Consider the following 14473-nt stretch of genomic DNA (forward strand, 5'->3'; position numbering starts at 1 on the left):
CCCTGAAATGTCATACCCACCTCTTCAAATGCAGTCATAGGACTGTATTGCATGATATCCAAATACTATGGTGATGAGGGCTGACAAGGCTCTAGAGTAGAAAAATAATCTAAGCTGCTAATGAAGTAAAGACAAAGGCCCCACAAGCAGTCTGCTGTCCTTGCAAAAACTTCTCCAACACACTGAAATGGTGACACCCCCTAAAGTAACGGCAGTGACTGCGGTACCGACACATGGGCACCTTCATCCTGACTGCAACCAGGATGCTGAACGAGATCTGGTCTTTCTCCTAAATAGTGAGGTCTGCTTTTGATCCAGCCTGGGCAAAGGAACAGCAGAATTCCCTTCCCAGCCTGGTAGATCTTCTGGCATGTTTTTCATTCTTTGTTTCTTAAGATCATTTTCTTAGGTTTTACATGATTAAACTACTTCTATATCTCTACCTAGTCTTCTCTCCCAGCTTTTAGCTTTGTGAGCCAGTCTCTGCCCCTCCGATAAATATGGATAAGAGCTCAGTGACATGAATTCCACAAGTTTCTTGAAAACAGATGGCCGGGGAGAGGCAAGAGTGAGGAAGAGGCTTCAGCACAAGCCCAACTATTATTAGAGACCAGAGACTTCACACGAGGGAGAGCTATCACAGCCGCTCCCAACAGCGGGTACAATTTCAGAGCTGGTTGTTTTCTTCACGGCACCAGCAGATCCTCCAAGACGCTAATGTGCAGTTGTGCTCTCCCAGCAGCTACCTGCCAAATACAAGGACAAATCTATGTGGCTGCTGGCTTCTACCTCCACTATGTCCAGAAACACACAATGAAAGCTGGCCCGGATATCTCCTCACATTGCTTTCCCCCTCCTTGGTCCCATAGCTCCCAACTGAGCCTGGAGCCTCGACCCATTTCTCTGCATCCTCGCTGCTTTTCCCTTTCTGCTCTTAACCGGAGTCCACAAATTTGCATTTCCCATATGGAGCACCAAGAGCTTTGCTATTCAAGGAAGCCCGTAAACAACTCACTGCCAAGGGTTCAAAAATAACTACGCTGCACAGAGCGATAGCGAGTGGCTGGGAGAGAAGCACGAAGAAAGGGTTTATGGGTTGGGGTTTTTTGCGTGTGAGCCAACAGGAGATGCACTAATTAGATTTCAAAAGTGTCAGAGTCAGCCATTTCAGCTGGGATAGAGCAAAGGAGACAGCGTGATTTTGACAACCACATGGAATAGCAATACATTGGGAAGCCATAAAATATTCAACAGCTATAGAAGATTCCAGTAAAGACATTTGCTTTGGCTCTTTGAAAATGGAGTGGGGGGAAAGAAAAGCTGGGTATAGCACTAATTATTCCCCAGTTCCTAATTAGTTCCTTGAATTTAAAATATGGATTCAGCTCTACCAGCAGCTCAGCAAGCCTATTGTGCTATTAATACTTCCCCGGCGTGATATAGTTAAAAATACTCCCACCCTTTCAAGATAAAATGCAGCTTGGAAGTGTCACAATGGGAGGAGTTCAGGGATGGAAATCCTCTTAAAGGAATACGACTTTCCCAATGTCAAATAAACAATATGAATGAGCTTGTAACAGCCCCCAGACTGAGCCTGTTCCCACTAAGAGCAAATTTGAAAATAATGCTCAATGCAGAGCTCTCGGGCTGCTTGCTATCAAAGCTGTTTCACTGACAAAATCGGTACGCAGCCAAATGGTAACAGGTTTTACTTATTTTTCAGAGAGATCTGCTGCCTGGGGAGCAGGTGGGTTTGCAATTCTCGAGTGCATTCAGATCAAAAGGCAGGATTTTGAAGCGTCCCCCCTCTCCCTGCATCCACCCCACGCTCAGCTAATACAGGAGATTCTGACCTGCCCAGTGCAACAGCCACAGCTAATTTTTCCGTGGCATTATCTATAGGTGCTGTTTATGGACGAGATCTGTCAGACACTGTGGGCAGAATAAAACCTGCCTCTTCCCACAGGATTTGTGAGCCAAGGAAAGAAGTCTGGGGTTTTTTTTACGGCACCTTTCGACTTTGAAGAGGTCCAGATCTATGCTTTCACCCTTTAGAACCTCTCAGGACAATAAGCAGTTCCCCTCCCATCTCCACTGATAATTCTGCATCAAAATGGGTTAATTCCCACTCCCTCCCGCTGGCTCTTCACCCACTGCCTGTGGCTCAGCAATACCAGCATGGAAACAATACCTGCACTTAATATTTGCTCAGTGCTCTTTGATCCCTTTTCCCCCCAGTAATTCAAGTTCATAATAGGTCAATATATATATTAAAAGAAGAAAGACCAAACACATCCACTGCAGCTGTGAGAACAGGCAAACAAAGCCAGCCTTTCTGGAGGAAAGACACATCTCTGTCTTTTATGCAATAAACCAGCAAACTGCTGCTGTACACTAAAATCAATACCCAGAGAGACACCCTTATGTTGCGATTGCCAACATTAAGTGCTTCGTTTTAATAAAAAAAAAAAAAACAAACCCCCCACAAAAATCCCAACCCAGGCCTTGCATGATGAATGTCGTTAGAGAGTCGCTATCAACGCGAGGAGGTGAAGGCAGCCTGAAGCTGGTGGGTTGGGGGGGTCCGGTGCCACCATGTCACCCGGAGAGGGGTGCTGATAGTCTCAGCACCTACACGCACCCCGGTCCGGGGTGAAGACGTAAGCCAAAGAGTTAAAAAGGAGGACGTGGGACATTTGGGGTCCCCGCCTCGCCCAGCCCCCCCCCACTCTCCCCCACCACCACGCTGGGGTGCGAAGCACGAGCTGGCATCCACAGGGCTGAGGTCAGCCTGTCCTTCCTAAAATGGAGGAAATCTGGATATTGACCAAACCCGATCCCTCCAATCTGTTTCAGGGGCTTTTTCAGAATAGCCTGGAACTGGAGAGACCTCACACAGCCCTTTCTCTCCTCCAGCACCTCCGTTTCCCTTCTCAGCCCTTTTTTCCCCTGTTTATTCAGGAATCATCTCTAGGGTCAGCAACAGACTGCTCCAGCCTGAAATGAGGCTTCTGCTGCAGAGTGAAAACTGTCAAAAAAACAGTTGTGCTCTCAAAATACCCTCAATGCTGCTGGCTGAGAGAACAGGAACCCTCTTGGCCTGCGGCATTGTGTTTTGAAGGCCAGGGAACTCAGCAAGCATCACGCCTGCAGCCCAGCCCTGCAGCATCGCACCTCGAAGCCGGCAAGCACGTGCCCTGCGCCGGATCCGAAGGGTCTGTCTGCCCGGCAGAGCCCTGGTCCTGCCCTGTAACCCAGCGTGGGAGGAACTGGTGCTTGGGAAGATGGCAAAGTTGAGCTGAATCTCTCCTGACTGCGAGCATCTGGGGTTTTCCGCTCAAGACGGCCTGGAAGCTGACGCATTAGATGAGAACAATTCCCTTTGGAGATTAAGAAACTTGATTTTTCTTCAGAACTTCACCCAGAGCAAAGTTTTGATTTGCCAATAGAAAAATCAATGTAAAAACAAGCATATACTCACCAATCAAAGGAATCTAAGGAACTCTGCTCAAGAGGGTGCTGCCCGGGTTTGGGTTGGGAGCGGGGTCAGCCCTCGCCGGTCTTCGGGGCTGGTATCGCAGCCCACGGCCAGACACTGAGCTCCTCTACTAGAGCTCGTGCGGTTCTCACTGCACACACTGTGCTCAGCTTGCAGGGCTGTGGACCTTCGGAAGCTGTTGTGAATCCAGGCCTTACTATTTTCCTTAACAATACAAGAAAAAGGGAAAAAAAAAAACCCATGACAGTGTTACGGTAATTACAAGGAGGTTTTAACACATGTCTCAATTTGCATTAATTAAATCAACAGAGAAGCTTCAATTGAGTAAATGAGGTTTTTTCCTAAGCGGCAGCAAATGCTGCGGCAGGCTGGAGCTGGTAACTCCAGTTTGCTGCATGCATGTGCGGCGGGATGGGGAGGGATCTGCCGGCTGGAAGGGTCTTCCCAGGAGGGAGGGAGCCGCAGGCAGGATGAGCTGGGGGTGGGGAGGATGGGAAGAAGACTCTCAGCTCTAAGATACTAAGAGCTCCAAGCCAGGTCTGTGCTGACACTGTCGGATTTCAGCCCTGAGCCCAGAGAGTGGAAAGCTTTGAAGCCGAAGCGGGTCGGAGAGCGGAGGTTGCTCTGCGGAGATAAGCCGTGGGTAAGAGGAATGCGTCCATTCATACCCCAGCCATGCTGCAAGCACAGCTGTGAGGGGAATATAAATGGGCAGCGTTTTGTTTTTTTTTATTTTTAAAGCCACCGGTTTGAATATTAAAGCAGATCAGACCCATTGAAATGCTTGGCTGGAAGTGAACTCTTTCGAACGCACAACCCTCCAGGGCAGGGGATGGCTGGGCTGCCAACCTGCAGGCGGGTGCCCTGGGTGCTGACATCCCCAACATAACGGAGTCGGTGTTTCCTTCCCATGTCCCTGAGAAGCAAAATCCCTCTGTGGATAAAACACGGGGGATTTACAGATATAAACCCCAGCTAGTTCACATTCAAACCCAAACCTCTGTGGCAACCAAGAGCTGGTGCCGACAGGCTGCTGTGGCAGATAGTGTACCAGGCTAACCCTTAATTCCTGCTTTTTGCCAGAAAACCTTCCAGTGTGGCACAGGCAAGCCTGGAGCAGCCCAGACCACCCCAAAGACTGGAGCGCTCTCCCCTCCGGTTGCTGGCCTGGGCGCGTGGCAGGGAACGATGCTCTGTCCCTTCCCATGGCTGCCCTGGGAAACGCTGGCTCCGGCAGAGGTGTCCCAGCCCTTTTCTTTCCGATCTCTCAGGCCCAGCAAAGCAATCCAAGCAAGCTGGGACGTGGGGAAAACACCTTCCTCGTGTGCTACGCCAGGGATTTGTGCCGCATCTTTCATGCACGCTGCCTCCGGCCTCGAGGCTGGAGCATGTAATGGGGATCTGAAGTAAAGTGCTGCTTGCAAGGGGAGCCTGACTGAAGAGATGGCTCTGGGCTGGATTTTAAAGCAGATGCAGTGAGTCAGTGAAGTAGGAAAATGCTTGGAGAGGGCTCCTACACTACCACATCCCACAGAGAGCAGAGAGGGGCCGATGGAGTGGAGGAAAGAGGGTGTCCGCCCTGCCCCAAGTGACCCTAGAGCGTTTTTGAACTCCCCTCTTTCTTCCAGCTGGGTTTTCCTCCCGAGGCACAAACACAATTGGGAATGTGGTCCTGGGTGCAGAGGCCGACTCTGGAGCGGAGAGCGAAGGGATGCAGGGCCAGGCAGAAGGACATCTGCCCGCTTCCCCGCTCCCCCCAGCCCCACGGGTACTGGTGATGGGAATAAATGGCTTTCTGTGAACCAAAGGGTTAACGAATGTCAGAGTCACCCTCTGAGCACAGTCGGTTTCTGCCACCCCCTTCCCTGAAAGCCTTTACATAAGAGCCTTGCAGAATTTATAGCCTGCCTCAGCTGTGCCGTGCTGGAGCGGCAACCGGGCTGCTCCCCTGTAGCTGCCAGCACAGATCCCCTGCCATGCTAATTCAGGGAGGAAAATGGGATTTGATTTCTGCACCAGTCACTGTCTCTCACTGTCAAAACAGGACCTGACGGGCTCTGTCCATCCCCCCCGGCTCACCCACACGATTCATCGCATACATCAACCTTGAACGTCCGCCACCCACCCTCAGCATCTCAGCACGACGGTCTTGAGGATCCCTGGGTTGTCACACCCCAGCCTGCTCCCAGGGCTAGAAATGGTGTTTTACGTGTAAAAATTAAAAAAAAAAATCTCGAAGCCTCAAAAGCACCGGGGTCTTGTGATCCTGTTCACATCAGTCCTTTGTGTCACTGGAGAATGGAGCAGACGTTGAAAGATGTCCCCTCTGCTACTGCACAGCCCTTTGCCTTCCCCCCGAGGCCATCCCGGAGCACCCTCAGCCCTAGGACTCGCCCTCGACTAAGAGGGGCCAGGGGCCACCAGCGAGGCGAGGACGTGGCCATCACGGCGACACAAACAACTCGAGCACCGGAGGACTGAGATGCTGCTTTTCCATTCCCCTTTCTTCCCCTGGGAGAAGGGCTTTGCTGGTGCCTGTCACCTGCTGTCACTGGGTGAGGAATAGCATGTGCCACCCAAACTCCCCTCTCTTCCATCCTCGGCACCCCAGGAAATCCTGCACCGGGCGCTGTCGTCTGCTGCAGCTTCTCTCTTTGATGGCAGGAGGTGAAGCAAAGCCAAGGCTGCCGCTGCCGTCCCCCCTCACATCCCCCAGCAGGAATGCCATGCCGGCGGCTGCGGGGACAATGCAAAAGCAGATGGTGTGCCGGGAGCCCGGATGTTCCCAGCAGCTGCCGAGGCGGCGTGTCCAGGATTGCCTGCCGCCTCTCCGGTCGCAGTGCCAGCGAGGACCCTGGGGAGGGTCTCCAGTGGGGTAAATCCATGGATCTCCGCCGGCTTCAGGATAGCTGAGGATCGGACCCCCCCTTAAAAAGCACCCCTTGCTCTAACGTCTCTGGCGTTACCCAGGAATGTGCTATATATAGGTACTTCCAAAGTGCCTTATTCCCACCGCCAGCACGTGCCTGTTTGCAGCAGCATTGCTCTTCATGCTGCAAAACCAGGCTGGGCTGTTTTCCTTCCGTCCCCAGGGCTGATCCCAGTCCCTGTTTCACACCCCTGTGCTGCTGGGGTGCTCAGAGATACATCCAGCGAGTCCCGTGTTTAAAACCATCCTCCTTCTTTTTATCCCCAGATGTGAGGCGTGGAGTCAGCAATCTGGCCAGCTTTCCAGGAAGACGATAAGATTTTCTTTACCTTTGTGCTTGGAGCCCTGATGCTGCACCTCTTTGCGCTGGTTCTTTTGGCTGTGGTTGAACTGCTGCCAACCCACAGCAAATGACCTGCCTGCTCCTGCCAGATGTGCCACAGCTGCAGCAGATCCAGCCAGGGCCGGCGAGGGATGGATGCCCACCTACCCTCTGCATGCAAGCAGGGTGTCACCTCAGGCCCAAGTGACAGCCAACTCAGTCTTTGTCCCGGGGATTTTATTCTCTTAGTCCCACAGCCCTCACTGCAGGCAGCAGCCACAACAGGCAGCGCTTGAGCAGGGAGGGCTCTCTGGCACGCTCGCTGAGCACCACGGCCACCAGACATCCTACGAGCACGGTCCCCAGGTCCTGCTCTCCCCATGGGTCCTCCTGCCCTTGTTGTCTCCTGCATGGTACAGTTTGGACAAGAAGTAGCTGCTTTCCTCAGCTCCCACCAGCAACCTCGGAGCAGGCTACAGCTTGGAGCGGCAGAACGGTGCTTCTGGAACAACTGAGTCTCCGATGCCTTCGAGGAGGTTGTCCCATTGATCGAACTCCTCTTCCAGGTCTGCATGGGGCAGAGATGGTGACAGGGTTACTACAGCAATTATCAGCCTGGCTCCAGGCATAAAGGAGGTGCAGCCACCGGACCCCTTTGCTTTGTGCAATGGGATGGGAAGCACCAAACCCAAGCCCAGGGAAGCAGCGGCCGCCCCGCAGCCCCCTGCAAAAGGGGGAGCTCTCGTGCCCTCCCACGCCCCCGGCCAACGTGCCCTCCACCCCACGCCGTACTGAGATGCCTTTGCAGGAAGGCCAGAGCTGCCCGGCTGGTGATGTCCAGACCCTTGTAGGGGTCGAGAGTCCCCCTCAGGCCAAAGAAGCGGTTGACAAGTTTCCCGGTGAGAAAGGTGAAGTCGGTCTGGCTCTGGTGCACAGATCCCCTGGGACAGGGAAGGGATCTGCTTCAGTGGGAGCTGGGGAGAAGTCCTCCTGCTGGGACACAGCTCGTAGGTGGTCCCAGGAGGGTACTGGCGGGTCGGTGCCCCCAGCCCCTGACTCACAGGATGGTTATAATCTTCGTCTGGCTGTTTCTGGAGCTCAGTCTCTTCATTTTGGCAATGCTTTCTGGTGTCTGGAACTTCTCGGTGTTGATGAAGAGCACGGGCTTGGGCACCTCTGGGTACAGCGTGTTCTCCAGGGGGAACATCCAGGCGTCGAGAGCTACTGCACACCTGCAGCAGGACGGATGCCCGGCACTGCTGCCCACACCACAGCTTCCCTTCCCACCGGGATGACCCACATGTCCCTGGAGCTTCCCACGGCTCCTGGTCCCTGCTGCAGCTTACCTGAAGCTGGGCTCTTTCACCAAGGCCAGCACTGCTGTCACCCCGCCAAAGGAATGGCCCATGACAGCGACTTTGGTCAGATCAACACTGTCCTGCAAAAAGGAGAAGGCTGAGGAGCCTGCGCCCAAACCCCGCTGCAGAAGGTCCCTAATTAGGGAAGAAAAAGCCAAGGAAAGAAGATCAGCAAAGCCCCACCGCTCTGTCCTCTGCAAGGGATGCCGTGTCCAGTTTTCACCACCAGTGCAATGGAACCCAGCTTCCCTGGCATGCACGGGGGAGAAGAAGGAGAAGAGAGGCACCAAGAAGCCCAAAAGTGGAAGGCTGTGGCTCTGCACAGACCCTGCTTGTCCCAGGAGGGACTCATGCAACAAGGACTGATCCTGCCAGCAAAGGGCACCCGGCCCCCCCCCGCGCCATCAGCCAAATGATCCCCCTGGCTGGTCCTTCAGCACAGACAGACCCAGATACCTTCAGCACAGAGAGATCAAAGTCCTGGTGAAGGACGTTCAGGACAGATTTACCACTGCTGATGTCCTCGAAGAGCTGGAGCGCTCGCACACATTCCTCCGCTCTCTGATGAACCTGGGAGTGAGAGTTGCCCCTTCCCTGATTAACCCAGCTCCTCCACCCCGCAAGTTTGGGGCCAGATCCTGCCCCCAACATCCACCCACACTCATCCCTCCAAAACTGCAGCTCTCAGACCCGACAAGGCTTTCCCTGAATTACAGCAAACGTAAAAGCAAGTGAGAGGCTACACCGCAGCGGCTCCCGCGGGGATGTGGTGAATTTATTGGAATGATTTCTTTTGTTGTTTGTTTTTAATTCAGTTAATATGATAGCAGAGATGGCTGGAGATGAGCGAAAGACCTCTGCTCTGGGGAGCAAGCAGCGGGGTGCGCAGGGGAGGGAGAGCCCGGTTTCCTCGCCAGCTGCCCCCCCAGCCAAGCCTGCCGAAGCCACCCGCCGGTGCAAACACCCACGGGGAGCCCAGACCCCCCTTCCCACCCCAGCTGCCAGAAGCAAACCTGGACATCACCCTGAAACCCAGCTCGGGGGCTCCATCCAGGAGCAGCTCAAAAGCCCAAACCACTGATTTGGGGGGAGGAAGCCCTGACCTGGATCCACTTTGGGACTATGTCCTCTGCTCCCCTGACACAAATGCTGTTGGCTGTGCACGTTTAAAGGCCTTCCCCCAAAGTGAGAAGTGACAATAAACTCAGATGAAAACCTCTCTCCGCTCTTCCCTGCTTCCTCCAACATAGATGATGCCATAACTGAGGCTGACCTGGCAACCATTTCTCTCTATTTATAATTTATTTCTCATTCGCCCTCAACATTTATGTTCATGGGTTCATCTTTATAGGAAAACTCTTTCCCTTGTTCATGCAATGTGCCATGAGACAGACTGTACGCAAAAATAAGAGGCTGGGAGGTGATTTAAGACTGCCAAAAGCACCTCCAACCACTGCATTTCCTAGAGAGCTTTTCTACGACAAATCTTGACTCAACGTTGTCCTTTTAATCGAGGCAGAAACGAGCAGGGGGGAACCTGGCTCAGCAGGAAACCTTCCTGCTCCTCAGCAAGCAGCTGTCCAGGGTAATCCCATAGGGACAAAAATCAGAGCATGAACAAACCCAGCAGCCGGTCCGGAGCCCTGCCAGCCTGCGGCGCTGGGCTGGGCAGAAAGCCCGTTTCTCCCTGGGGTGCGGGTGGCATTAAGCATCCCAACACGGCAAAGCCCAGCCCGGCTCCTGCCGGGGTCAGCTGGAGCCGGACAGAGGGACCCCATGAAACAGAGATAAACAGGTTGAACATATTTTTCTCAGCTTGCAAGGAGAAAGCTCAGCCCCAGCATCACAGTGGTATGGTTTTGGGGAAGGCAGGAGATGAAGACCCCAGGGATGTGGGGCCGGATCGGCTTGCAGGAGGGATTTCACGCCTCCCGGGTTGCCCACCCTTAACGCCCCACCCTGGTACCTGCTTTTTTCGGAAATAAAACTCCTTCTGCCCTTGGGGCACCCGTTGGTAGGGGATCCACTCCTCTCTCCCAGCCTCTGCTTTGCAGAAATACGTCGCGGAGGCAGAACGGTCCCTGCAGCGGCAGGAGGGCAGGCAGTCGTGTCGCGGGGGCACCGCCGGCTCCCCGGGACATGATGCCCTGCCAGCCCTGTCACGGCTGCCAAATTCGGTGGGGACCGGGGCACCCACCTGTGCTCCAGTGCTGCCACCGCGAAACCCCAGGATGCCAGCTCCGAGCAGACCGAGGAGTACAGGGTCCTGCCAGGGAGCCGGGGCGGGGGGAACAGGGTCAGGGCTCCGCTGCCAACCCAAGGCAGGTCCAAGCGGGGCCATGGGGGGCCCAGGACACTGGCGTCCCCATCCTGGCTCTGGCCCTGAGCAGGGGCTCAGCACCCCCAGCCCCTCTCGGGGCTCACCCTACCGAAAGGCTCCCAGGCCGTGGGAGAAGATGATCAGTGGGTACCCGCTGCTGCAGGGCTTGAAAGGGCCGTTCCAGCTCACCGGCACTTTGCAGGAGCCTGCGGGGAAGAGAAACCCCCCAGGAAAAGGGGGGACAAGGGCAGCGGGGTGCTGCTCCTGCAGCAGGTCCCCGCTCAGCTCCGTCCCTGCCTGTAGCATCCACCCAGCTGCCCCAAGCACAGAGGATGGGCTTGGTGGCCTCGAACCCCGCTAAGGGAGTGGGTCCCTAAAGGAATGGGGGAGCACCCAGGATGGGGGGGATGTGGTGCCCGCCACCCCCTTACCGACGGCGATGCTGAACAGGGGCGCGCACCAGCGCCGGCTGCGGCGGGTGAAGTCGGCCAGCCCACGGCAGTACTCGTAGCGTGGGATCCAGAGCGGCCGCTCGGCCCCTGCCCGGGGCAGGCAGGGGTAGAAGAGGCGGAGGAAGAGTCCCTGGGGGAGAGAATGGAAGGGGGAACGCGGTGGGGACAGCGCAGGGAAGCGGTGGCCACGTCCTCGGCAAGCTCAGCTGGCTGCAGCCACCCCGCTATGCATGGAAGCCTGTCCCCGTCCCCGTCCCCGTCCCCGTCCCGTACCTGCCGCGTGTGGCCCACCATGACATCCGCGCAGCCCACCTGGTGAGGTCCCTTCCCCGGGGGCAGCGCCAGCGACTGCGTCCCCCCCATGCTGCCACGGCCGAACCTATGTGGAGGCACGGGGTCAGCATCTGTCCCCCACCCGGGGGACCCCGACTCGGTCCCTCTTCCTTCCCCCACCCCTCTTCTGTTGCCCAGACCCCGGGCATCCCCCCCAGCGCCGTGCCAAGCAAACACACTGGCATGGCAGCAAGAGGAGAAACGAGATTCCCAATTCCCACCCCATGGAATTCCCAGGGGCGCAGACCCCCTGGGGATGCTCAGGGATGAAACCCCGCAGTTTCTCTCCTGGGGGCTGCCGGAGCGGGACAGCGGGGCTGATGGCTGGTCGGTTGCCCCATGGCCACCCTGCTGTGGGGCAGCCGTCCCTGTCCCCCCCCCCTTGCACCCAGGGATGCTGAGGGCTGGGGGGGGGGAGACCAGCACGGCCAGACACTGCAGAGCTGGGGTGGCACAGGGGATGTGCGAGCAAGGGGTCAGCGTGGGGCTGACACGGCTGCCTGCCAGCCCTCAGCACCCACGGGAGCCACTGAGGACACGGGGGGTGGGGGGGATGGAACCCTGCATCCCCCCAGTGCAGAACTACAGCTCCCAGCAGCCCCCGGGGCTGGGGAACCACAACTCCCAGTATAGCCCTGGCCTGGGACTACACCTCCCAGTATGCGCTGGGTCCCCCGGACTACACCTCCCAGTATCCCCAGCTGAACTACAGATCCCAGTACTTCCCAGTGCCCGTCTCCCAGAGCCCTCCCCGCAGCCCCCAGTGCTCCCCCCAGCGTCCCCAGTTATCATCGCAGCTTCCAGTACCCCTCCCAGTGCCCTGTTACCCCCGCAGTTCCCAGTGCTCCCCAAGAGCTCCCAGTGCCCCCCTCCAGCTCCCCCTGCGGCTCTCAGTGTCCCTCCCAAGTTCCCAGGGCTCCCAGTTTCCCTCTGTGCTCCCCAGCTCCCAGCACCACCACCCTCAGCACCCAGTATCCCCCATTCTCCCCCTCCCCAGCCTGCCCCCGCACTCACCAGTGCACCGGGCCACAGCTCCCAGCACACACCCGTGCGCCCTGCACTACAGCTCCCAGTGCCACGCGTGCACGTGGACTACAGCTCCCAGTAGCCACCAGTACAGGACACAGCTCCCAGTGCCCCCCAGCGCAACATCGCAGCTCCCAGTGCCACCAGTGCAAAATCACAGCTCCCAGTCCCACCAGTGCAAAATCACAGCTCCCAGTGCCACCAACACAAGATGCAGCTCCCAGTCCCACCAGTGCAAAAACCACAGCTCCCAGTGCCCCCAATGCGGGCCACAACCCCAGTCTCCCCATCGCAGCCGCGGCCCCTCCATGGGGGGCTGTGGGGGGCCCTGCCCACGGGCAGCACCCTGACCCCAGGGCTGCCCTGTCCCTCTCTGCACCCCACCCGGGTTCCTGCCCCCCAAGGGCTGGGGACTGTCCCCATGTCCCCCCCCAGAAGAGCCCCGGGGCTCCCGCTGCCCATCCCCAGGTTCCCTGTCCTTCCGTTAATCCGCTTTCTGCAGCTAAAGCAGCCCCGGGCCCCGGTAATCCCCTCGGTGGCCGGGGATTAACTCCCCCCGGGGCTGAGCTGGCCAGGCCTGGCAAATAAATATCCAAAGATTTGGTAAAAACCGTCCCTGCCGAGCTGCCACGCACGCAGCCCCACGCCGGGCTCCCCAGCGCGGTCCCATGGGCGCACAGGGAAACTGAGGCACGGGCTGAGCACCGAATGGCCGTCACTCTGTGTGTCCCCTGGGTCCCACCTGGCCACCGGGGCAAGGAGAGGGGATCCCACCTGGCCACCGGGGCAAGGAGAGGGGACCCCAGCCCATACCCACCACCACTGCCACCCCGAGGTGCCCAGCCGCGACTTGTGGCACCCTGCCCTGTGCCGAGCACCCATCCTGCCCCAGAGGCTGGTTCACCCGCAGGCTGAGGCCGGCCAGGTTGTTACACCCATGGATGAGATCCAGCACCCCGTCACGTCCCGGCTTGCCCGGCCGGCGGGGCAGGGCGGAGGGCGGCTGGGGATGCCGGGACGGGGTGGGAGACGCGAGCCCCAACCTGCCCTGCTGCCCGCTCCAGCCCACGCCTGGCTCTCTGCCGTGGGGCTCGGCACCCCCACGTCACCCTGGCAAAGCCACCCCTGGGAGAGGGTCCTCGCCAGAGATGGGGGGGGGCTGCTCAAGGCGGCGATTCCGGCTGCTCGGGGCCGTTCTGCTCTCGCCTCCGCTCGAGACCTGCGGGACAGGGGTGGGGGGGTCCCACAGGTGAACCCCTGGGGTCTGGGTTATGTGGGTGCTGCTGGGGGGAGCACTGGGGACCAGTTGGCTTTGCTGCTGACCGTGTTGCCCCCACGCTGGGCTCGCGTGGCGTTTACAGGGGCTTGCTTTAAAGGAATTAACTCGGCCCACGCTCCCGCTTGGCTCCGGTTCCAGCTACCCCCTCAAGAGTTCTCACAGCCACGCGCTGTGGACGGCTGATTTGGGGGGGGGTCAGGCCACGCTGGGACCCTCATCTCTGCCCCGTGGGAGGGTGAACCCCACAATCCACCACCGGCTTTGCGCCGTGACCCCGGCTCCCGTGCGGGGATGGGTTTGGAGCCGGGTTTGACTTAGGCAAGAGCTGTCAGGCTGCAAAAGGGCTTGACCTTCCCACTCCGTGCTGGGATCCCGGGGGTCGCACTGGAGCCCGGGGGGGGGTCACTGGAGCCCAGGGGAGGTCACTGGAGCCCAGGGGGTCACTGGTGCCCGGGGGGGGTCACTGGTGGAGATGGCCCCAGCTGTGTTTCTGGCCCCTCCCTGCTCCTCCATCGCTGCCCCATCGTGACCCCATCGCTGCCCTATAACTGCCCCTTCCCTTTTGGGGGGTTCCACGGGGGGCTCCGGGGCACAGAGGGGCTGGGAGGGGGGGGGGCTAAAGGCAGCAGCACCCGAGGGCTGAGACCAGCGGGACGGGCCGCTCCCCTCGGGGCTCCCCGCCACCGGACACCCCCGCCAGCAGGGAGGCGAAGGCGGGGGGCCACGGGACGTGGGACGGCCCTCGCGTGGGGTCCCGCACCGAGCGGGCGGCGCAGGGACCCTGCGGAGCCCCGCCCCCCCCCTCAGGGCACCACCCCTTCTCCCCGGGCGCGCGGGGAACCCCCGTCCCACGTGGGCGCTCTGCGGGCGGCGAGGCGCTGCCAATGGGAAGGCGCCGCAGGGGGGGGGGCGCTCCGCTGGGCTCGCCCTCTGGTGGGTGCGGGCCACGCCCACG

The 14473-nt window shown here is 58.2% G+C and overlaps 1 protein-coding gene and 1 long non-coding RNA gene across 2 annotated transcripts; both read right to left on the minus strand.

The window, feature by feature from the left end:
- Positions 1–2280: 2280 nt before the first annotated feature.
- LOC128152822 (uncharacterized) lies at positions 2281–4387 on the minus strand. The gene is made up of 3 exons (XR_008238768.1): positions 4272–4387; positions 3482–4123; positions 2281–3354 (listed from the first exon to the last, which is right to left on the minus strand). It is a non-coding gene; the product is annotated as an uncharacterized LOC128152822 (long non-coding RNA).
- Positions 4388–4402: 15 nt separating this feature from the next.
- PAFAH2 (platelet activating factor acetylhydrolase 2) lies at positions 4403–12593 on the minus strand. The gene is made up of 11 exons (XM_052811456.1): positions 12228–12593; positions 11154–11259; positions 10860–11010; positions 10538–10634; positions 10306–10374; positions 10075–10189; positions 8565–8678; positions 8097–8188; positions 7812–7982; positions 7543–7691; positions 4403–7318 (listed from the first exon to the last, which is right to left on the minus strand). The coding sequence occupies exons 1-11, from the start codon at positions 12527–12529 to the stop codon at positions 7224–7226; spliced, it is 1461 nt and encodes a 486-aa protein (XP_052667416.1). The 5' UTR covers positions 12530–12593; the 3' UTR covers positions 4403–7223.
- Positions 12594–14473: the final 1880 nt, after the last annotated feature.

The sequence above is a fragment of the Harpia harpyja genome, chromosome 16 (genome assembly GCF_026419915.1).
Source record: "Harpia harpyja isolate bHarHar1 chromosome 16, bHarHar1 primary haplotype, whole genome shotgun sequence".
Taxonomy (NCBI): Eukaryota; Metazoa; Chordata; class Aves; order Accipitriformes; family Accipitridae; genus Harpia; species Harpia harpyja.

What these genes read in the sequence shown, in the direction of transcription:
- PAFAH2 (XM_052811456.1), bottom strand. Translation starts at nt 12,529, where the DNA reads ATGGGGAGACTGGGGTTGTGGCCCGCATTGGGGGCACTGGGAGCTGTG. An exon ending in TTTATTTCCGAAAAAAGCAG is followed by an intron (nt 8,679 to 10,074) that starts GTACCAGGGTGG and finishes TCTCACTCCCAG; the next exon opens with GTTCATCAGAGAGCGGAGGA. An exon ending in CTTCCTGCAAAGGCATCTCA is followed by an intron (nt 7,319 to 7,542) that starts GTACGGCGTGGG and finishes TGCCCCATGCAG; the next exon opens with ACCTGGAAGAGGAGTTCGAT.